We start from the raw sequence: 23,555 nt of genomic DNA, 5'->3' as shown, positions 1-23,555 counted from the left end.
CTTTGCCCAACATCTAATGGCAAATGGAATGTAAGCGGAACGAAACTGAGCTACTCGTTATTGTGTGGTTGACGAACCGTTTATCAGTTTGAACCAATGCAGCGCGAACGAATCTTGATCTTCATCACTGTTACTACACAGCCAAATCCAGTAAAGAAAGCATTTGAATTTGCCGCTGAAGTAATAACATCGCTACGAGATCTAGTGAGAAACATTCACATTTCTCCATTATTAACGGATCAAACCGCGCTGACGTGGAAACCAGGAGAAACATTGTGCCACGAATGAACGAATAATTGAATGAACTAAACATTCACCATGGATTTACTGTAGTAACACTACTAACTGTAACCATGGACGTTTAACCAAATGTTAATCTGAACTAAAATAAACCTTTGTTTAGAACTACTACAATATTACATTTCATTTTGTTGGAGCTGTTTTGTTTTATATGCTCCTAAGAAAAGTCAAGTATAGCTCCATCGTTGCTCAAAGTAAAAAAAAAAATCATAGTTTATAATTTGATAAAAAATGATATCAAGGACATTTCTCTGGCATTTCTTTCTTTTTGCTGTATCGAAAACGGACTGAACCGTACCAAACCGTGACACAAGTGTATCATATCGAACTGAACCATGAATTTTGTGAACCATTACACCCCTAATATATATATATATATATATATATATATATAATGTTTTTTATGGGACATTTTAAGGGACAAATTAACATTTTTACTTTATAAAATCCATTTATTTTATTATTATATACATATCTAATAACCCAAACTACTGAGTCTGTAGCCATATTTAAAGAAATGGCTGAAGACGCTAGCCTACTTGAAACCAGACCATTCATTTATAGTTGTAACTGAGTAATGGTCTGGCAAAGCTTAATATACAAATCATTTCCAAAAGGGTGTAGTATCAAATGCCTCTGGGCGCAATTGGATAGATGTAAAACTAATCAGTGCGATGAAGGAGATAACATATGCAGAGCGACATTCATCTGTTCTAGAACAACTTGAATGAATGAGCAAACTGTGTGCCGGTGCGGTGAGACGTAAAGTTACATGCTCGGGCAGATTCGGCTTGAAGTCGTTCATCCTTAGCTGCAGATTTTTTGTTCTGTTACAAAAAAAGCCATGCACACAGCCAAATGAAATGGGGTCTTGCCGGTCTTGCGCACCAAACGCGTAATTTTTGCCGTGCACCTTCGCGCTTGTGCACGAATTTCTAATGTCGATGTTCAACTATAACGGTCACAAATCTAGTTCCACGGTGGCCAGCATCCATCTTTATTAATGTACAAAATCTGCTTCACCGTCACTGTGCTGTAGTCATCATGTAAAGCCCGCCCCAATGTTTCTGATTGGCAGTGGTGGAGGAAGTACTGAATCTCAGTACTTAAGTAAAAGTACAAATAACCAGATAAATATTTACTTTAGTAAAAGTAGAAGTAACACAATGACAACCATACTTAAGTAAAAAGTACCTGATTTTAAATGTACTTTAAGTATTAAAAGTAAAAGTACTTGCATGATTTATTTTATTAATGTCTATTTTCTAATGATTAATAAAAAATGTAATTCTAACTCATTCAACCTAATACTCCTATAATGATGTTCAATAATGATGGAAAAAAATGTTGTCACCATTTCTGAAACAAGCTTGCAATTAGGCAATATACACATCATGCTTATCCTTACTATATGTTAAAAACTATGGCAGTAAACGCGATTAATTTATGGTGTAATTCTGAACCTCTTGGCTTGCCATAATCCTAACCAAACGTATATTACACACGGTGTGTTTCCTATGCACGTAAAAACAAATTTTCGCGTATAAATTGCACGATAAACGCACTGCGTGCGAGACGCATTTAGCAAGTGTGACCGGGTTGATATATCCATGGCAACCAAACGTCACTGGTGAGACAAACGTGCAATGAACGGGCGGTCAGATTACGGTTTGGCAGGGGAAAAACTGATCAGAAAATGTAACGAAAATGTAACAAAAGTTGTAGAAATGTAGTGGAGTAGAAAGTAAAATAATTTCTGCAAAATGTAACGAAGTAAAAGTAAAAACTATGCACTATTTATTCTACTTAAGTAAAGTAAAGATACGTGAAAAATTTATTTAAGTAAAGTAATAAAGTATTTGTACTTCGTTACATTCCACCACTGCTGATTGGTGCCGCGATTTTGACAGATTAGAAATGGGTGAGCTATTTGACAGACTAACTTGCAGAGCAAATCTAAATTTGCAAATCTAAAAAGACGCATCTTTCTGTTACTCTTGACCATTAATATGAACACTCTCTTATCTCTGCTATTAAATATCTATTTAAAAAAAAATCACTGTTAGACTAAACTGGGAAGGGTCACAGCAATTGCATATTGTTGTTGTCCTATTGTTAGTTTGATTGCTTCTATTGCTCTCCTCATTTGTAAGTCACTTTGGATGAAGCGTCTGCTAATTGATTAAATGCAAGTCAGAGGAAATGACAGCTTTATATTTAGGTCTTAATCAGTGTATCATTCATTTGAATTTGCCATCTACACCATTGCAAGTCCCATAAATATTTCATTTTCTTGTGTGTTCAGATTTTCTAGAATGCAGTAAAGTCTATTTTCCCTGCAGCCACATGGTGGAGTGAAGTGTTTGCAGTCTCTGGCAGTGAAGGCTAATCTCTCTGCTGAACTACTTTTAGCCTGATTATTAGACATGACATTATTTTCTCTAGGTAAACATTTAGACTGCATCTCAGTGCAGCAGAGCCTTTGAAATCAGACATCACTATTTTTTCCTCAGCTGTATCTGTTTGATCATTTGTTCACACTCGAATACTGTTGCAGTGACAGTACCCTGTTTCAGACTGACATGCTTTATTATGAATCTAAAAGTGTATGTATGCCGGTGCCTCTTGCAGATACATTAATCCACTTCAAAGAAGAAAACATTAATCGCAGAGTTCCCCATAAAAAAAAAAAGTATATTTCTTCTCACTCATCTGATCCTCATGTCCGATCAGAATTACAGCACGAGTGAGCTGTGCCGTGCAGCCGCTTACATGACGTTAGACGTACAGTACATCCGAACTCTCAGATGACACAAGATTATTTGTTGTAATCAAGCACTAACCAACTGGAAAATAACTGCAGATTTATTTCAGATAAACTTCATTTATGCTGTTGCATTTATAATATACATGGCAGAATTCTCCTGTAGTTTATTTTGGCTTATACCATGGTCTGGGTGAATACTCGATTCTGATTGGCTGCAGGGTGTCCGTTAAAAAGTGATAGGGGACACCTAGTAAAGTAGTTCTGGTGAAACTGCCTGTTTACCATTCGAAATTAATAAATAAATGCGCTGCCTACAACGGCTGTGAGTAACCATAGCAACAGGCAGTCACATGCTCTATCATCTAACGTTAGATATTATAGCCTAATACAACAATGAGCGACTTCGTGCTATTTCTTTTAACATTTATGGAGAATATGGCAACTTTGACGACTGGTATGCTGCTGAAGAAAGAAAAAATGTAAATAAAACAGAGAAAATTACACCGCTGCTGCTCTGCTCCATTGAACTCTATTGGTAACAACGTAACTTGCGACCATAGTTGGATAACGATGCTTTCGGGAAACGCACCCCTGAATGAGACCCTGCGGGAGTTTTACGCAGCTGTCCAGACAACCAAGGCAGGAGAAGGCTGAACGTTACAGCGTTTCAAGCTTAAGGAGACTGAGGCAAATTACCCTCTCTTTGATCTGATTAAGTTATTGCCCTCTATAACGTTAAGCGCAAATCGCTGGAGATCAGAGCTAATTGTTTTTTTATTGTTGTTTGATTAATTGTTTTATGAGTAATAAAAAAAAAAAAACTATGCCTACCTTTGTGTTTCATGAAAAAAAAAATGCATTTGTGAACCTGAAGGGATACGAGCTAAGCGGACTATATATATCTCCGGTTGCTAAATAAACAGTCAGGCAGGCAAGGCAAGTTATTATTTGTAAAAACTAGATTTAGCCTAATTAAAATATAAACTAATGTTTTATTTGGCAAGTGACCATGGTATAAGCGGGTTAATGCCTGCCCTCCGAGGTGTCCATTGTCAGGTTTTAATGGACTTCGGCGGAGGCAACCGTCCTCCGCTGCGCGTCGGCCGGTTTACGCCTCGCCGTCGTCCATTAAAACCTGACAAAGGACACCTCGTCGGGCATTAACCCTTACTTGTTTTTGTGTATGTGTGTTTGTTTTGATGAACCTTTGAAGAACCCTCTTTATTTTTTTTCTATCCGTTACTTTTATTTTGGATTTGGATATTTGAAAATGCTTTGACCATGGCGCATATTAACTGTAATCTTCAGTATACTTTAGGTCCTCTGTTCATGATATACCCTTCAACAGGATGTGATATCAAGTGCACTTTCATGTTGGAAAACCTTAATGCTGTTAAGTCTGTCTTTGTCTTGAGTAACTGTTCCAAGAGTGATATTAAACCCACAGCTAAAAGCTAAAATATTTTCAAGCATTGTGATGTATTTTTTTTCTCGCTGTCTTCTTGTGCAGGTCTTTATGAATAAGAGATGTTTAATGGAACAGATCCACAGTGCTACAAAGTGCTGCATTGCAGACAACCACTTTCCACATTTTTTTCCACACTGAAGTCACTTGGACTATTTTAACGATGTCTTTAATGACTTTTCGAGGCCATCAATTGTCATTGTCTCAAGAAGCCTATGGACTAGTATACACAGGAGTGATCTTAATATCTTAAATGTCTTAATTTGTGTTCCGAAGATGAACGAAGGTCTTACGGGGTTGGAACTAACCCTTTAATGTGTGGTTTGTGGAAAAAAAAATGTCACTGAAATAAGGTCATGAAACCCATACTGATTTCTTGACAAGACTTTTGAAAATTGTATCACATAGCCTAGAATATTTGCTTCAAAACTATGTGAAATTCATCCAGCATACTCATTCAGATAAAAAAATATATTGATTTTAAATGTACAAGTCGTTTTGTGTAAGAAAGCTTTATGCAAAGAGACGTGAGCCACCCATTAATATTGAGTGCTTCACACCTGAGAAAGACAAAGACCCTCCCATAATGTCCCTATTAGGTGCTATCATTATGAGGAAGAAGGAGGAGTGAATTTAAACAAAGAATGGATTTTTGATTGTTTGGATTTATTTACAACACAACAGAATCCAAAGATACACAAAGGACAAAAAAGCAGATTATTGAACACACTTAATTTAAAGACAGTGACTTGAACAGTCACACACCTTTGTGTCATTCTTGAAACATAGTACAAACCTGTCTTCTCCAAGGTGTTTGATTTTTCATTGTACCATGTTGATGTCTCATGTGAATGTTTAAGTCAGCAGGACGTGTATCAGTGGGGCATTTGGTCCCTGTAAAAAAATAAATAAACAAAAAAAATGAAACAACTAAACATGCTGATATCAAGAAAGATAACTATAAAAGGCATGATTTTAGGAATGCATTTTAGATTTTTTTTGGTTAAAATTTAAAAATGTACTTTATACACTCACCTTAGAGTTAGACTCCTTAGGATTATTAGAGTTACATGCCATTTTCTGTCGCGTTTCGGAATGAATTTCAAATTTAGAGAGAAGGCAGAACTCGCATCTTGTTTATCTTCTTTATTTTATGAGAAACACAACATTTTGTTTTTATTATGAGTGTGCATAAATAAAAGGCATTTTTTAGTGTGCAACAGTTTTGAATGATGTGTAACATAATGTGTGATGGCTGGGATATACATAAACCTACCAACATTCCTTGCCATAATTGTTGGAATGACTTATTGCGAGAGGAAAAACATAGTTTAAGTACATCATAACATCATAATTTCGTCATTTAGAAAATATTGCATAAGTTTTGCTGGAATCTGTAATGAAAATGCGGCTAGTGAAAACTTATCCAAATTATTGATTAAAAAAATAATCAATTTCATTGATTCAAAAAAAAAATCTACTTCCTTACATTTAAATTCGAATTGCAGTTTGGCCTCCTGTTTTCAAATTAAATAAAATTTTGAAATTAGAAATAATATTGCCCTAAATAAACATCTACTATAATATAATGAAATATGAAATATTTCAATGGTGCTTGACAAATATTTACTATATTTAATATTTTTTTATTTAATTTTTTTATTAATTTTTATTTAATAATTCACAAAAGTATTTGTAATTGTATGCATACTAACATGAAAAGGGTTAAATGTCTGAAAGCTGAACTTTTCAAAAAAAAAAAAAGATAAATTAGATACATTTTAAATTTTGACTACCCTTTTTAGAAATGCCTTTATATACAGTAGAGCTAATGTGAGTTTAGGTACAGCAGCTTTGGGGTAAATTTGGTGAAACCATCAATGTCTTTCACTTTCCAGGTAAATATTCACTCAAAGCCCTTGTATGTGAGGTAAACCATGTTAAGCATGTACCCTTACATCAGTCATCTAATCCCAGAGCTTAACCTCACGTTACGTACCTTTGTGACCTTTCCCCTACTGTCTAAGGGTGGAAACTGTCCTCATACTGGCCTCTGACCAGCCTTAGCCTTGCCGAAACAAACATCAATCCTGAAACTTATTCCAGATCAGGAATAGGGAGCAATTTCTACTAAAAGCAACAATGCTCAGCTTTAAGCCGCTTGTGTATAGGTTGTTTGTAGCCAAAAGAGTAGCACAGTTCATTTGATTTATCACTCGTGTCCTCAGGCGTATAGCATGGCACTCTGGCTTTACCTGCCCAAAACAGGCTAAATAAAGCACTAACATTGTTTCTGAAAGATTCATAGGTTTTTAAATTTTAATGCTTAATGCAAAGGAGCCTCAAATTTGTTGGTCCCATTTTGAGGTAGTGGCTGCTTCAAATTTCAAAGCAACAGTACACAGTATTTTCATCTATAGAAACCCATTTATACTGTGTTTGTAAAATAGTACGTGTAATACTACTTCCCATTCAGGGAACTTCGAGCTGCGTGTAAACGCCGTGGGAACGCCTCTGCGTGACGAGTCATGAAGCACGTATGAAATCTGTCCAATGGCGAGACGGAACGTCATAGGCGGGGTGACGTATCGACCAGGAAACTATAAAGCATCCCCGAAACACAAGCGCAACAGCTTCTGAGTCTTCACAAGCGCTCTATGTATGAATTTTGTCTGTCTGTCTAATATTGTATATTTATATATATTGATATGGCGAGCAAACAACAGCAGAAAGTGTGTTCATCCCTGCCCTCGCTTCATCACGGGTGGGGATACACACGATCTGTGTGTTGTTTGTTTGGGAGTGCAGCATGCTCAGTCGGCTCTCGAGGGGGCCGGCTGTGCACTGCGAGTGTCTGCCCATGAAGACACTTCGCTCCCGCCGGGCACTCTTCGAGGAGAGTGGTTCGGTGCGCGCTCCCCGCGGCTCGGGTCCCGCTGCTGCCGAGGCACAGCGAAGGCTTGCGTCGTGGGGTTCGCAGATGGATCTATCAGCGGGGATTGAGACGGGCCCCGCCCTTTCTCTGCCCTTACCTGGTAGATCCAGTGCCTCAGTTCTCGCTGCGGGAGTCCGCGTTGCGGTTTTTCCTGCCCGGGCTGAGGCGCCATCACTTCAATTATCCAGTTCTGAGGAGCTGGATGTTGAAAGTGTGGATGCAGAGTCTATGGACTCAGTGGAGAGCGAGGGAAGCTCGTTTGCCATCCCAGTCTCCCGCGAATGTAGTAAAAATAAGGGAAAAAAAAAAAAAAAATGGAGGTTTTTGACTCGGGCTGTGGAAAAATTAACCATTGAATGGCCAGTTGAGAAACAAGAGTCGAGAGAGTAAAATGGATGAGAGATTTTTAATATCACACTCACTACCTCCATGCCGGTGTTTGCCCTTCTTCCCCGATCTACACACCGAGGTGTGTAGATCGTGGAACAAACCAGTGTCAGCTAAAATTTTTTGACACACCAGACCTATATACTATGTATGCTAATATTGCTGGGTCTAGGAGATATGAGTGAGGGGGAGGTCGTCGGCACTGACGTGATTAATGAGATACTGCGTCAGGCGGCAGATATTTCTCTCCGTGCCACCAAGGAGACGGCCAGATCAGTCGGCCGCTCTATGGCAGCCCTGGTGGCCACGGAGAGGCATCTGTGGCTAAATCTGGCTAATATGAAGGAGAAAGATAAAGCGTTTCTCCTGGATGCGCCGCTGTCGTCCGGAAAAAAACAGGCAGCGGCGCTCCAGAAATGTCTCCCCCTCCGTACTCATCCTTCGGGGGCTGCTGGGCGAGAGCAGCCCCGCCCGTCGAGAGAGCGTCGCGGGCTCCTCCCCAGCAAAACTGGGCTGAGACGCGGCGTTCTCAGGCGAGGTCTTCCCGGGATAGAACCGATCTGAGGACGGTTATTGTCGCCAGGAAGGCTTCGTCGAAGAAGTCCTGACGCCACTGGTGTCAGGCTACTGAGGGTGGTCCCCACCGTGAGACAGAGGTGTTCGCCGCTGAATCCGGCGCCCGCTCTCTCTCGGTGCCCTCAGGGGTTCGTTCTGCCAACCCTGCCTGTAATGGGGGGTGCAGACGGTCCCAGCGAGCGATTTCCCGAGGGACGCTCGTTTGCTCCGAGGAGCGATACAGAACGGTCGTTAAACCCTGCCTGTGCGCGGTCACAGGGCGCTGTTTCTGTTTTTAAAAACTACTCCAGAGGCCAGTCTCGAGAGACTGGTACCCTTAGTAGAATTTCTGGTAGAATGGGGAAGTCTTCCAAATATATCTCGTTGGGTCCTGCAGACTATCGAACGCGGGTACGCGATCCAGTTCAGGTCGCGTCCACCTCGTTTCCGGGGGGTTTTGCCCACAGTGGTGACCCCCGAGCAGGCTCTGGTTATGGAACAAGAAGTGAAAGCTCTGCTACTGAAGGGGGCGATAGAACGAGTTCTTCCTCCCGACAGAGAGCTGGGGTATTACAGCCGGTACTTCATTGTTCCAAAGAAGGATGGGCGGCTGCGTCCGATTTTAGACCTGCGCCTCTTAAATCGGTCAGTAGGGAAGCTCAAGTTCTAAATGCTGACTCTCAAGCAGATCGTGTCACAGATCAGGTCCGAGGACTGGTTTCGTCACGATAGACCTAAAAAAAAAAAAAAGACGCGTACTTCCATATCTCCATCCTTCCGCAACATCGGAAGTTCCTGAGGTTCGCTTTTTGGGGCGAAGCGTACCAATATCGGGTCCTTCCATTCGGCCTAGCGTTATCTCCTCGAACCTTCACGAAATGCATGGACGCGGCCTTGGCCCGCTGCGTCTCCAGGGCATTCGCATTTTAAATTACATAGACGATTGGTTGATTCTGGCTCAATCGGAGCATCAGGCGATTTGGCATCGAGATGCCGTCCTCGCCCACATCAGAAGGTTGGGGTTGAGACTCAACGCTAAGAAGAGTGTGCTTTCGCCAGTTCAGCGGACCACTTTTCTAGGCGTGGTATGGGATTCGACGACGATGCAGGCACGTCTGTCGCCCGGCTTGTATAGCCTCGATTATCTCGACTGTCAAGCAAGTGAAGCTAGGCCAGTCACTCACTGTAAAGGAATTCCAGAGAATTCTGGGTCTGATGGCAGCAGCATCCAACGTGTTACCGTGCGGCCTGCTGTACATGAGACCACTACAGTGGTGGCTCAAGACCAAGGGGTTCTCCCCGAGGGGAAAGCCGCTCCGCAAGATCAAGGTCACGCGACGTGGTCTCCGTGCCCTGGCTATGTGGAAAGAACCTTGGTTCCTGTCCCTGGGACCTGCGCTGGGAGCCCCGTGTCGCCGGGTAACGGTGACGACGGATGCCTCTCTCACGGGCTGGGGAGCGATCATGAGTGGTCGCTCGGCCCGCGGGTTGTGGCAAGACCATCATCTCCGATGGCATATAAATTGTCTAGAGATGATGGCGGTGTTTCAGGCTCTGAAACACTTTCTCCCAGACCTCAGAGATCATCATGTTCTTGTCCGGTCAGACAACATGTCTGTGGTCTCTTACATAAACCACCAGGGGGGTCTGCAGGGACCCGTTCTGCTGAACCTGCCTGTGAGGGTGGGCGCAGACGGTCCTAGCGAGTGGTTTCCCGAGGGAAGCTCGTTTGCTCCGAGGAGCGATACAGAACAGTCGTTAAACCCTGCCTGTGCGCGGTCACAGGGCACTGTTTCTGTCTCTATAATTACTCCAGAGGCCAGTCTCGAGAGACTGGTACCCTTAGTGGAATTTCTGGCAGAATGAGGAAGTCTTCCAAATATATCTCGATGGGTCCTGCAGACTATCGAACGCGGGTACGCGATCCAGTTCAGGTCACGTCCGCCTCGTTTTCGGGGGATTTTGCCTACAGTGGTATCCCCCGAGCAGGCTCTGGTCATGGAACAAGAGGTGAAAGCTCTGTTACTGAAGGGGGCGATAGAACGAGCTCTTCCCCCCGACAGAGAGTTGGGGTATTACAGCCGTTACTTCATTGTTCCAAAGAAGCTAACGATATACGCCTCCCTCACGGGCTGGGGGCGATCATGAGTGGTCGCTCAGCCCGGGGTCTGTGGACTTTCTCCCAGACCTGAGGGGTCACCATGTTCTTGTCCGGTCAGACAGCACATCGGGGGTCTTTTTATAGACCATCAAGGGGGTCTGCGCTCATGTCCATTATTCAGGCTAGCGCCAGATCCTTCTGTGGGCCCAGGGGAAGCTTCTTCTTTGGCGATTTTATATCCCAGGATATTTAAATCGGGGAGCAGACATCCTGTCGAGGCAGGGGCCAAGGCCCGGGGAGTGGAGACTCCACCCCGAGGTGGTGGAGCTCCTATGGAGTCATTTCGGTCATACCGAGGTAGGCCTATTTGAATCCAGGGACTGAGACACTGCATGCTGTGGTTTCTCTGTATCCACCAGCCCCTTTGGGGTTGGATGCGATGGTACAGGAGTGGCCGAGGTCACCCCTGTACGCATTTCCCCCGATTGCTCTGCTCCCAGGAGTTCTGGAGAGGGTTCACCGAGTCGGGGTCTTTCTACTGTTAGTAGCCCCGCGTTGGCCGGCCCGAGTATGGATGCGGGTCGATACTTCACCCCCGCCCAGATCTATGGAGGTTGTGGCTTGGCCTCTGAGGGGGCCCAGCTCATAGAATCGGGTCTCTCGACTGAGGTCGTGGAGACCATCCTCCAATCCAGAGCTCCGTCCACGAGGAGATTATATGCCTTGAGGTGGCAATGTTTCACCTCTTGGTGGGGAGAACACCAGTTGGACCCAGTTAACTGCCCGGTGTGGCGGTGCTGGAATTCCTTTGGAGCATTTCTCCACAGGGTTATCCCACTCCACACTAAAGGTGTATGTGGTGGCCTATCTGCTTACCACGTCCCTTTGAGTGGAGCTTTTCACGGGAGATACCCATTGGTAATTCTTTTTCTTCGTGGTATTGTGAGGTCAGACCAAGAGAAACTAATCTGCTCTGCCCTCTGAGGGCTCTAGATGCTTATGTCCACAGAGCTGCCCTGTGGAGAAAGCCTGAACAGTTATCTGTTTGTTTTGGACCTCCGAAGAAAGGTTGTCCCGCATCTGAGCAGAGGTTGAGTAAGTGAGTGGTCGAGGCCATCTCATTTGCATATGAGTCCGCCGGTCAGCCTTCTCCTTTGGCTGTCTGGGCTCACTCAACCAGGGGTATGGTAGCTCCGCTCCAGGGGCGCAGGTGCTTTCGTCTAAATATGTGCCTGATTTCATACAACGGACACCTGCTCGCATGGCGGCGTTGGTATTAGCGTTCCCACGGCGTTTACACGCAGCTCGAAGTTCCCTGAATGGGAACGTCTCTGGTTACGTATGTAACCCTAGTTCCCTGAAGGGAACGAGACGCTGCGTGTCTATGCCATACTCCCAGCATGCCCGTGAGCGCTTGCTTCAGTCCTATCAGAAGCTGTTGCGCTTGTGTTTCGGGGATGCTTTATAGTTTCCTGGTCGATACGTCACCCCGCCTATGACGTTCCGTCTCGCCATTGGACAGATTTCATACGTGCTTCATGACTCGTCACGCAGAGGCGTTCCCACGGCGTTTACACGCAGCGTCTCGTTCCCTTCAGGGAACTAGGGTTACATACGTAACCAGAGACGTTTATCTCTAAAGGCCCTTTCACATGACAAACTGTAATGCATTGACACAATCTGACTTGAGCTTGGGGAAGGCCTATCTGTTTGCTAAGGACAGATGGGGGAGTATTCGGGGGAACCTATTGTTATTATTGATTTTTTTTTTTTTTTTTTTTTTTTTTTTTTTGGTGAAGAAATTGCTATTTGATTTAGCTAAATTAAAGTATTTCTGTGTTGTTTGTATTTGTCCAGTAAAGACAGTTTAAGATAATAAATCTGACTCTGTGCAGACGTCACACATATGCAGTCATGCGTACACTAACGCTCATATGTTTGTGGATAATCTGGAATAGGTGGGATTTAAACGAGGGATGATCTGGAGCAAAGCACAGATTTGGACTGAACATTCCCACATATACCAACCACTGACAAAACAGAGAGGGCCGTGTCACATGGACATGCATCATCATGAACATATAGGGTGACCATATTTTGATTACCAAAAACCAGGACACTCGGCCCGTTTACTCAAAGATGCCTTATTATTTTCAATACTTTTAAAGTAGGGTATTCCTCTTTGGATAGAAAATTGTTCTATTACAAGACACAAATTCAGGTAGACTTCTCAGAGGTTACTCAGCATGTTTTATTATGACAGGTTTGAAAAATAATGAAATAATGATAGAAATAATGTCTCTTCTGTATTAGAAAAATAAACATATAACTAATAAATAACTAAAAGAAATACTTCCAAATTGAACAATAGCTGTCACAAACTTACAAAAACAAACTAAAATCTTTAGTTTTCTTCTTTATCCTGTTTTTCTTCCTCATCCTCCTTGTTTGCCCATCTATATTTTGCAGTAGAGCTGATCTTTCCCAGCAGTTTTTTTTGAAAACCAGGACATTTTCATTACTTCATAAAAAACAGCCAGGACAGGACGTGAAAACAGGACATGTCCTGTGAAAACAAGACTGTTGGTCACCCTAACAACTGTTAAAGACTGTAAAAAAAAGCATCCGTTGGAATCCATATGCCTTTGAATTCGAATGCGTTTTTTGTGTGAATGGTACTTTGGTGAGGACAATTTGCTGCAATGTTTAAGACATTTACATACCAAGCAGGGTAGTTGTATATGTATGTATATATGTATATATACTGTATATATAGTATATAACTGAAATAAGTTAGTGTGTCAAAGTGATAGCCTTAGTTTTCCCAATCCTCCTCAGTGATTATCAAAAATCCAGTGGTCGTTCAGGGATCCAGATGTTCGGCTTTAAACCAAAGAATATACAGTACATATAGATGGTTGTTAGTCTTTGTGTATGCTTGTGATCCATGCCATACATGACATACTTACTATTTATGTATGCCTTATTGATAAAGTACTCGTCATGCACGCTACTTTGAGCATGCAATCAGTTTTGCGCTCATTGCATCTCTGACATCTCTATGACCTTGTTTGATGGATTAGCCTCATTACACATGGAGGTACAGCATATATGCATTGATTTATGTCACATTACATTTCAGTGCTCAGAAACACTTAAACATCTGATTCAGGTTCAGCAGTTACTCTCCACTTGTAGTTAGGTGTTTCTCAAAATATGAGCACTTTTAACACTGTGGACCAGCATTCAGTGATGGAAATGGTAAAAATGTCCAATAGAAATTTTTTGGAAAAAATTGGTAGACTCCTTTATTCAGCTAATGCTAGTTTCATAGCGTGTCATTTAATTTATCCTAAACCTGCACAACTAAATTATATCTTCACACTTTTCAGCATAATTTGACCAAATATAAATTAATTGGAAACAGATTTTTGTTTATAAATCACTAAGCAAACTATTTAAATATTCATTGAATGTTATTTCACTCTTTGTTTTAAATATCATAAACTGATATAATTTTTATTTTTATATATAATTTAAAGGGGTCGTTGTGTATTTTATTCAATTATTTGAATATGTTCCTTTTGGATACCATACTTACAAGTATAACATACCTATAATGTTACTTTTTTTTTTTTTTTTTGCAAAAAATAGCAAAATATATATATATAAAAAATAGAAACAAATATTTTTTTTGACCCTCTGCTAAAATAATCCACTTTTAAGGGGCAGCTCCTTTAAAGTTTGTCTGTAAACATCCACATTTATGATTGGCTAACGTCATTGAATGGGAAACGGTATCAACGCCCATTTGCTATTGTGCGTAAGTAAGTGTTTTGAAAACATTACCAAAATAAAACTATCATTTACAGATAAAGCCTAATGAAATAATTTACTTGTCAGATCCAATACTGTTGGCTGATTCATCTTTCAACATTTTTTTTTTTTTTGCGAACTCTCCATTACACTGTGCTTTGTTTACAAAACAAAATGCTCCGAACAAACATATAATCCCCTGACTCGATCAAGAACGGTATTCAAATAAACCATCCTGGGATCCTTCTGAAGTCTATACAGAGACGCAAACGGACTCGTCAAAGCAAAGATTTTTTTTCACTCTTCCAGTTTTCCTGTTGTCAGTAGACTCAAGTACTCTACTATATCCAGTGTAGACAGCATCAGTTAGTATAATGGGTTTTATTTGCTTTTGATGGGACGCAATGCCCGCATCGAGTGTAGATCTATCAAATCTATACATAAAAGGCATTTGAAAAGTACCAAAATTCTAAATCATGAAACTATGTATAAAGATTCCAAAACTGTCTTGATATGACATTCCTTGTCTTGTGTTTTAGGTGTGCTTACCAATCAAGTGGAAAATCTACATGTTTTTCTGCTGGTATGTGGACTCAGACGAGTTAAGGATCCTCTGTATCTTTTAGAAGCTTTTGCAGGTATTGCTGCTCTATAAAATCAGTTTAATATCATTCTTCGTGGAACATAAACTGTATCATTAGAATTTTATTGTTAGTAGACATATGTGTGTTTGATCAAATTTGTTGATTTTCTCTCTTGCAGAATGGCACAGTCAGAACCCTCTAGTGGTCCTCATCATCATTGGCCCAGTGGTAAGAAAGAAAGTAAAGTCTTGAATTCAGTGTGACAACTAGTCAACACAGGCCAGATTCTCTTTGTCAAAATATTTATGACCCTTTGATATTTTTTAAATTCGTTGCTCTTCAGACACAGAGGTTACTGTTATTTGGAACTTTTAAAACAGTTTCCACAAAAATATTTATCAAGAAATGTTTGCTAGAAATGATTTTTTAAGGTGAGACACTACAGGTGAATAGGGGAAAATTTTTAAATAATAGATATCACCATGAAACTTCCTCAGTTGATTACTTACACAAATATTTAAAAAAAAATTATTATAAGTTTAAGGCCTACAACTGCAGTAAATCAATGAATTAACATTGGCAGAGTACACCACATGATACGTGTGAGCTGTCTCTACCCAACCCTACTGAAGACTGGAGTAATGGCTGCTGAAAATAAAGCTTTACAGGAATAAATTACATTTTAAGTCACAAGTTCATATCCAAATTGCCTTGCTGTCCAAGGGGAGGGCTCCAAGCTCGGAAAGAGTACTTTCATCGTATCCCTGGCTGGGATCGGGACCAGCCAAAAGTATAGGAGTCTGGGTGGTGGAGGGGTGCAGTAAAATTGTAGAGGAAAACTTGTGCGGATCATTTGAACATGTTACTCCCAAACTTTGAAATGCAATAAACTAGTAAATTATCAAATTCATACAGCCAACTTTCAAAAACCTTACAAATCTTACCAACCCCAAACTTTTGAACATAAATGTAGTTATTTATGTCTCATAGATTGTTTAAAGATTATTATGATTATTATTATTACCATGCTTGCTAGACTGTTCAGTGATCTACTCGACTTTGAAAACATCTGGTTACTGAAAAATAAAAATAAAAGTAGCATGGTTACTTTTATCTTGCCCTCCACTAAAAAGTGCACATTGTTGTAAATTTCTTAGATAATCTGTTCCTCAAAAGAAAGTAGTTGACAAACCCTGACCTGCTGTCATCACCACAGGTAAAGCTCTGAAACGTTTCCACACGTGCTGTATATCCTCTCTTGACTAGTTAACATCTCCAAAAGCCCATAACACATCCTAACATCCTTTTCAAAGGAGCTGTGTCAGTGTTTGTGCATGTGAGCAACATGCTTCCGTAGATTCCATGGCAGTGCTAATTGGATGTAGCAAAGATAACAACATTAGCATGCATTAAGCTGGACTTATCAGAGGCATTTAGAGGCTCACTTGAGCTAGAGCAGTGGAATCATGGAAAGGATTGGGGCTGCGGGGAACTAGCATAAGCTTTGGACAATTAGTAGGCCTGTAGTGTTATATGGTGCTAGGGGAGGCTTGTTAGCTGCTAGGAGCTAATGGCTAGCCCATGGCAGGGCATCTGTCACTTTTGATTATGTGCCAAGTCTAGGTGCTGCCATTCTGCCAACCGCGTAGAGAGGTCACCCTCCCCACTGGCAGAATCAAGACTAGTCACACACATGGTCAAATATTTTTAGATGTAGAGATTTTAAAAGATTGAAAAAAAAAAAACCAAACAAGCCCAAGGCAAAAAAAAAAAAAAAGCGTGTCTGGGGAAAAGGATAGAAGAGAAACTGGAACAGAGTCAACACAAGACCTAAAGCCCAAATTACTTCCTTTCTAATCCATGAAAGTTTTACTATAGAGGTCTGACTGCATATGTTCTATTTGGGATCAAGTACCAACAGTATTTTCGTTCCACCATATTTGTATTCTTTTTATGTCTGAGTGTCTTAGACAGCCCATGAAACCATATGGTAAAAAGTTGTGAAATTTGGCACACTGATTGGACCGGGGTGTAATGGTGTGTTCAAGTTGTTCTGGAATGTTCTGGATTAACAAGTTGGGAAGGTGTTATTACGACTTCAGATCATTTTCGTCAGAGCCAGATGGCATTTGCTTTTACTTCAAATTAGGGATGCAAGATATATCGGCCAGCATATCGGTATCGGCCGATATATGTTCATTTTTTAATGTTATCGTTATCGGCCTGGTAAGACAATGTGGCTGATATATTAAAGCCGATAAATAATGTATTATTCCCTTCAGCTGAGACACTTGTTGAGCACTGTTTATGTTTTTGAATTTCTTGAAATATGATTGAAATCTCTCAAAAAATGAAAATACGGTTCGGTACAACATGTGCATATCGGCTATACACTATAATGAGAACATAATTTATAATTGTGCGCTTGGGACATGGATTTAATTGTGAGACTTTTGCATTTGTAATCAGGCTCTCAAAATTAGAAAAAAAATTGGATTTAAGTTTATCGGCCGATATATCGGTTATCGGCTTTCAAATATAAAGAATTATCGGTTATCGGTATCGGCTAAAATTTTCATATCGGTGCATCCCTACTGCAAATAATACAACAGGTATTAAAATTAAAAAGTTCTCTCATAGTCAGTGCAATTGAGCTCTATTTAATTTCTGCTTGTGCTTGAATATTTAAATCCGCAAGGCTTAAAAACGCATGCAAAGGATAAACTTTCGTGAAGATGGCCTGATTGAGACACTGGCAGTTTCGTCAATTGTCCTGAGTGTCGTTCACGCTGGCAGTCCTTATTGTCGAGCTCTGCTGTATTTTCTACCAATTTCTATTTGTTTTAGCAAATAATTTAATTGCTTTATCCAGAGAAAAACATTGGATTATGAAAAAGGCATTATACTTGCCTTCACATAGTTAACAAATAAAGTAGTGCTGTCAAAAGATTAAAATATTTAATCGCGATTAATCACATTAATGTCATAACTCATAGTTAATCGCACATCTTTATCTATTCTAAATGTCCATTGATTTCTTTTTGTCCCATTTTTCTTTCTCAGTTTGATGTTTTCTTTTTAATGTTATTTATTTTTTTTTATTGAAAACAACATTGCCATATTCTGTAGTGTTCAATTTCACGCTAACATTCTCACTTGGAGCAGTCATTCGGACTTGGAGCAAGTACAGTAATCTCTCAAACAGTGTAACACTGTCCATTTAATAAAAGGGTGAAAAAAGCTATATCTGGTGTGGTGTTGTAGTTTTCTAATGTTACCAGTTGTTACAAAAACGTGAAAAAAAAAAAAAAAACGAATGAAATGCCAAAAAGAATGTTAATCTCGCGATAAAAAAATGTACTCCATTAAAATGGGTTTGCGTTAACATTGGGTTTAACTGACATCAGAAAAAAAAAATCGTGACTTTAAGAATGCTGTAACAATCTTAAAGGGTTCTCAGTCAAAAACTGCTCAAATTTTACTGTTTCTGTTGCTTTTCGAATAGTTTGGTATAGATAAAAAAAAGTTTTCTCTGACATCTTGCTTCATGCTGAGTCAAGTGAAGTTTAAATTGAATCTCTGCCCATCAGATTGGCCACCATTTTGTATTTCAACACAAATTGCTTCACTTTTTTGTCCAGTCATCATAGTTGATTTTAGATCATCAGACGAAGCCACACCAAAGTTATTGAATACATTTTCAAGTCTCAGCATTTATTCATAGTATTCATTAAACAGCAAAAAGTACCTACTGCATGAATGACCTACTATTACTGTAGAGATTCTGAAGTGCTCATCCACTGGAGATTTTACTATACTATGAGGGCATGAAAGAGGATCTGTAGTTTCTAATGTAGTATTTAAATCGTACTACACACATTCATACTTTATTGAACATACTTTTTAATGGTCATGAAATGCTTTCCTCTTCAAATGAATTGTCTTCTCAGACACTGTGATTTCAGATGCAAAATTTTTTTTTGTATTGTATTTTTTTTTTTTATCAGAGTTTTTTAGTTATTTAGAGTTATTGAAGTGAGTCTCTACTAGATGTTTCTAGGTCTGCCCGCTAATAGTCGACTTAACCAAAGTCAAGATGAAGAGGCTTAGTCGGACAAATTTTAATTATTTGGGTAGTCACAGAAAGAAAGCAAAAACAGGAAGTCACGCAGTCCGTGTTGGACAAATCATAAACACGGCTGGTCCATGTGGTAATTACAGTATCTCGGGCAGTAAATCCAAATGCTTGCCTATCATTTACTGACCTCAAATGGCTTATCATTTGAAACATGCAAGTAGTAAGTAGCCTAACGTTAGCCACTTTACATGGCGGATCACTAATGTTAACCTAGATAAATGTGCCCTATTATTTGTCGCAAGTGTTCTCGCATTTTTGGTCATACAGATGCATAATTTGAAACTGTAAAGGGTCTACTTTTATTTGTGTACACTCACAATAACAATACAACTCTTGTAAAATAAAGAAAACAAACAGGGTGCACTTTCTGCATCTCGGTCTCCATGAACTACCTTCTGTAGCACATCACAAAAGTGAATTGAAATTCATACAAGCATAAACCTGTCTCACATGAATATTCTATACGTCTATAGAAAGCTTGAAATGTCTAATCCATATGAGAAGTACATTTCTCTCTATATGTGCACTGTACTGCAGAGATGGCAAGTCGACATCGTCAGCTTCATTTTTACAGCGGACACTGCCTCAGAAAACACCAGTTTACCAATAAATTAGTAAAATGTTCAGTAAGTCTCCTTGCGGTTTTTCAGACACATTCATAATCATTACTTTAGTCGGCGCACTGCAGCAAGCTTTATGTGTTTGAGTGCCTCATTATTATGGTTTAGGATTGATCTCTAAAGTAGAAGTTAGCAATGTTGCTGTAGCAGGAGGAGGCGGGAAATTGTATTTAAAATGAAACAAACACACTAAAAATAACCGTCAGCAGCCCCTCGCGGATGACCGCAGGCTTCCGAAATAAAACACAAATAATACACAAAATAAAAACCACCAGAAGCCCCTCGCGGACGACTGCTGGCTACCGAAAATAAAATGCATGCAAAACACAATGTAAAATCAGGCCTGTTCATCTCACGATCATCCACGTCTTCACTCCCCCTTTATGCTTCCGCTCCTCCGTGACAGATGTGAGACTGGTGTGCTCACAGGTGTTGCTCATTAGCAATCGCACCACCGGCCTTGCGCTGTTCTCTCACGTCCCTTGGCCGTTCAGTTCGCCACAGTTACATCTATAGGCTATTGGTGCGTTTTATTATACCCAACGAACCGACTTGGACCTCGGATTTGACGTCACGTCCAAACTTCAAGCGTTCTATTATGTTTTTGCGTGTCCGAATCGGAGAAAGCTGTTGTCATGGTAGCACTGGCCGAGTACCAGGCACTTACATTTAAAAAAAATATTATGACTACACTTTTTCAAAACACAACCATTTGAACTTGAAAATGGTCACTTTATTTAATGTTTTTCATGTTAATCTTCTGTTAGCAACGCTAGCAACGTTAGTAATTGCACTCACAACAACCGATTCCCATACCCACAGGGGACACAGTAATACGAGTGATTATAATCGTCATTTAAAATACCAAAGCGGTTCAAAAACAATGAAAACAATTCATTCTTACAAGTCACACAGGGCGCAGCCATCTTGAATTCCGAAACGGATTTCTTGCTCGGTGTCCTCACGGTTGTCCGACGTCCGAGAGGAGAAATCCGAGGAAAGGGGGCGTGTTGCTAGGCAACGTCTGTCGTCCGATTCGGATCTCCGAGACGGATGGATAATAGAACGCACCATAGATGCACGCAGAAGTTCTGCATTTGACGCAAAGATGCTCTTCAGTTTCCGGTTGGGGAGATTAAAGCGGAGGAAAACGGGATTATGGCAGAGTCTTCAAAATTTACTGTCCTCTCGTCTTTGAAACGAAACTTTCATACGTTCAGATGTAATTTTATATATAGTTTATTTAATATAATTTAAAAAGGAAGCATAAACACAACGAGGGGTGTCTGTTTTATCTGTTTTTGTGACTAACGTTTCTTTAGTATAACTATGGAGTATAAAATTCAATATAAATTCTCGGTATTGCATTGGACTCTACGATCGGCGGAAGTCATCAAGCATCCTTAATGCCCGTACACACCGCGACGAATGTCAGCGCGCGTTATTCGTCAGCGTTTTTCAATGCGTTTTTTTGTGTTCACACCCAAGTGATTTTCGCTGACGATGAGCCGAGTGAACATGCAAATTCATTCTTTGACATTAGATGGCGCCAATTTGCTCTGCAATACCACTCAATAACAGTTCTCAAGATCTTTGTAGTCCCTGTCGCGTTTGTCATATAGTTCTTTATGTTCTAGCACCAACGAGAACAGCAGCTCTACATTCATCTTGCCTTGCATCTTCCTCGTCTTATTTATTCCTGGCTGTGTACTGTAGACGGCTACGCGTATATCTTCTTCACCGTTACATATGTGCGCTCGCTCGGCTAGACCGTTTTGTGTTTGAACGTCCCCAAATTGTGTTTTACTGTATATTCAGAAGCTCCAAATATGTGAGCAAAAGCGCTAATCTCTTTGGTCGGATAGTTTTTGACACGGCGTGTCAAACTAAAAAAACTAACCCGTGGCATTTTTTTAAAAATGACGTCGGTGTGAACGCTCACATTGGCGCCCTTTGTTTAGTCACGTGGCGTTAAAAGTCGGTGAATAACATGCGCGAAATTCGTCCCGGTGTGAACAGGCCTTTAGACCTTCACCGGAAATACCGCCCATTACATATGTTGTATAAGCTATCAAAGGAAATAAATGTTGCCAGAGGATCATACAAATACAATACTTGTCATACTCTCTCATACAATTCTGTTTTGTTTTTCCCAACTCTAAATATTTCTCATTCCATCCATTGGAAAAAACTACACATAAAATTGTTGTCTGAAATCCTCGAAACAGCCAAACTTTTTGCACAATATGAGCATCAAAAAACAAACAAAACAAACAAAACAGTCCTACGCCACTGGGTTACATTGCTCCTTGATGCATTTGAACCAGTCTCCCCCAGTGCCTGCCGACAGAGCCTCTCTACTAACTTGTGGTGGCTTCACTGTTCGTTCATTTCTTCCTGACCTTCAGTACCTTGAGTATTTCAGTGTGGCCTATTTCTGTAGCCACCCATCCTTAAGCCCTAGCGATTTCGCCACAACGACATGATGCTTCCTTCTGCCACAAAGTGACTTTTGTTTATGTGCTGTGATGTTTCTTTTGAGATTCACACATCAGGTGGAGACACACTTTCCTTTTTCTTGTCTATTTGCGTCTCCAGTGATGTTCAAAGGCTTTCTTGTTTGAGTGTGGTTGGCTCCAGGCAAACCGATGACACTGGCAGTTCCTTACATGTTCTTGTAAGCTGTGTTGTGTTTTTGTTTGATAAGAATATCTGGAGAGTGGTAAGACGTATTGTTTCTTTAGAGAGGGGAGGGTTCATGTTGATGACATCAAATGGATCCCAGATGTCTTGTCTTTTCCGCCTCCTTTTGGTTTGATTTGTAAATATTATTTAAAGCTGCATTCCTAAAACATTCCGTAACCTGCCTCTTTAATTACTGTACCTGTTTGTTGGCGTTTCTACGTTCACACTGCAGGGCATAATGCTCAATTCCGATTTTTTGAGAAAATTCGATTTTTTTGCAATGCCGTTCACATTTCCAATGAAATGCGACCTTTGTGATCTCCTGTGAGAACGTGAAATGACCCAGAAGTGACCTGCATGCGCAGAAGAGTAATCAACGGTCAACGACGTCACTTGTTGTTTGCGGAATAGTTCTTTTTTTCCATATGTTGCGAGCTTTTGTTTTATTATTATTATTGCCACAGCCCATATACAAACACAGACAACAAGTATTTTATCGACGGGCAAAGTTTGCACATAAATGTAAGATTTTTCCGATCCTCACCGACTTCGTCATTAAACCCGTTTAATTGATAGTGCGCGTCCTCGGCGCTCCTTGCTTTGTCACCGGCGGCCGCGGTGCGACACTGGTGGCTGGTGTTGCCAGATTGGGTGTTTTTTCGCTACATTTTAAGGCATGTTTTATGTGTTTTAGCCAGGTTTTTGCCTGGAAGGCTTAATAGAAATCTGGCACCCTACTGTATGAAGTTAAACTGACAGAGAGCGCACGTTCACAGACACCAGAATGAACGTGTTCACAGTAATGTTCATCAGGCAGTAATACAGTATATGAACGCGTTCAGGCACAACACTGGGGAAGAGACACGTCTGCAGCGGCCCATAACAGAGCAGAAACGTGTTGGAGTTAGTGTGTATTGGCTAGCTACAGGTGCGTGCAATGACGTGCGGGTCGGATAAATGTGACCTGGCCGTTCAGATTGAAGTTGCATTTCAAAAGATCGGATGCATATCGGATTTAGACCACATACCCAAGTGGCCTGGGTCGCATTTGAAAAGATCGGATCTGTGTCGTTCAGACTGTCATGAAAAAATCAGATACAGGTCGCATAGGGGCAAAAAAATCGGAATTAGGTTGTTTCAGCCTGCAGTGTGAACGTAGCCTAATTCCCAGCAACTAATACATTTAATTTAAATTTGGTTTT

General features: G+C 40.6%; 1 protein-coding gene across 2 annotated transcripts in view; it reads left to right on the top strand.

Moving 5' to 3' along the window:
* The window catches only part of glt1d1 (glycosyltransferase 1 domain containing 1), a 58,338-nt gene that overhangs the window by 20,116 nt on the left and 14,667 nt on the right, over positions 1-23,555 (top strand). For both annotated transcript variants that reach the window (XM_089119447.1, XM_039672197.2), the window contains exons 7-8: positions 14,866-14,964; positions 15,089-15,138. In XM_089119447.1, coding sequence (XP_088975573.1) covers positions 14,866-14,964; positions 15,089-15,138 — 149 coding nt within the window. The remainder of the gene's footprint in view (positions 1-14,865; positions 14,965-15,088; positions 15,139-23,555) is intronic.

Source organism: Pimephales promelas, chromosome 14 (assembly GCF_988280905.1).
Source record: "Pimephales promelas chromosome 14, fPimPro1.hap1.1, whole genome shotgun sequence".
Lineage (NCBI taxonomy): Eukaryota > Metazoa > Chordata > Actinopteri > Cypriniformes > Leuciscidae > Pimephales > Pimephales promelas.
Note: the sequence above shows the minus strand (reverse complement) of the source record. Positions and strands in the feature narration are given on the sequence as shown.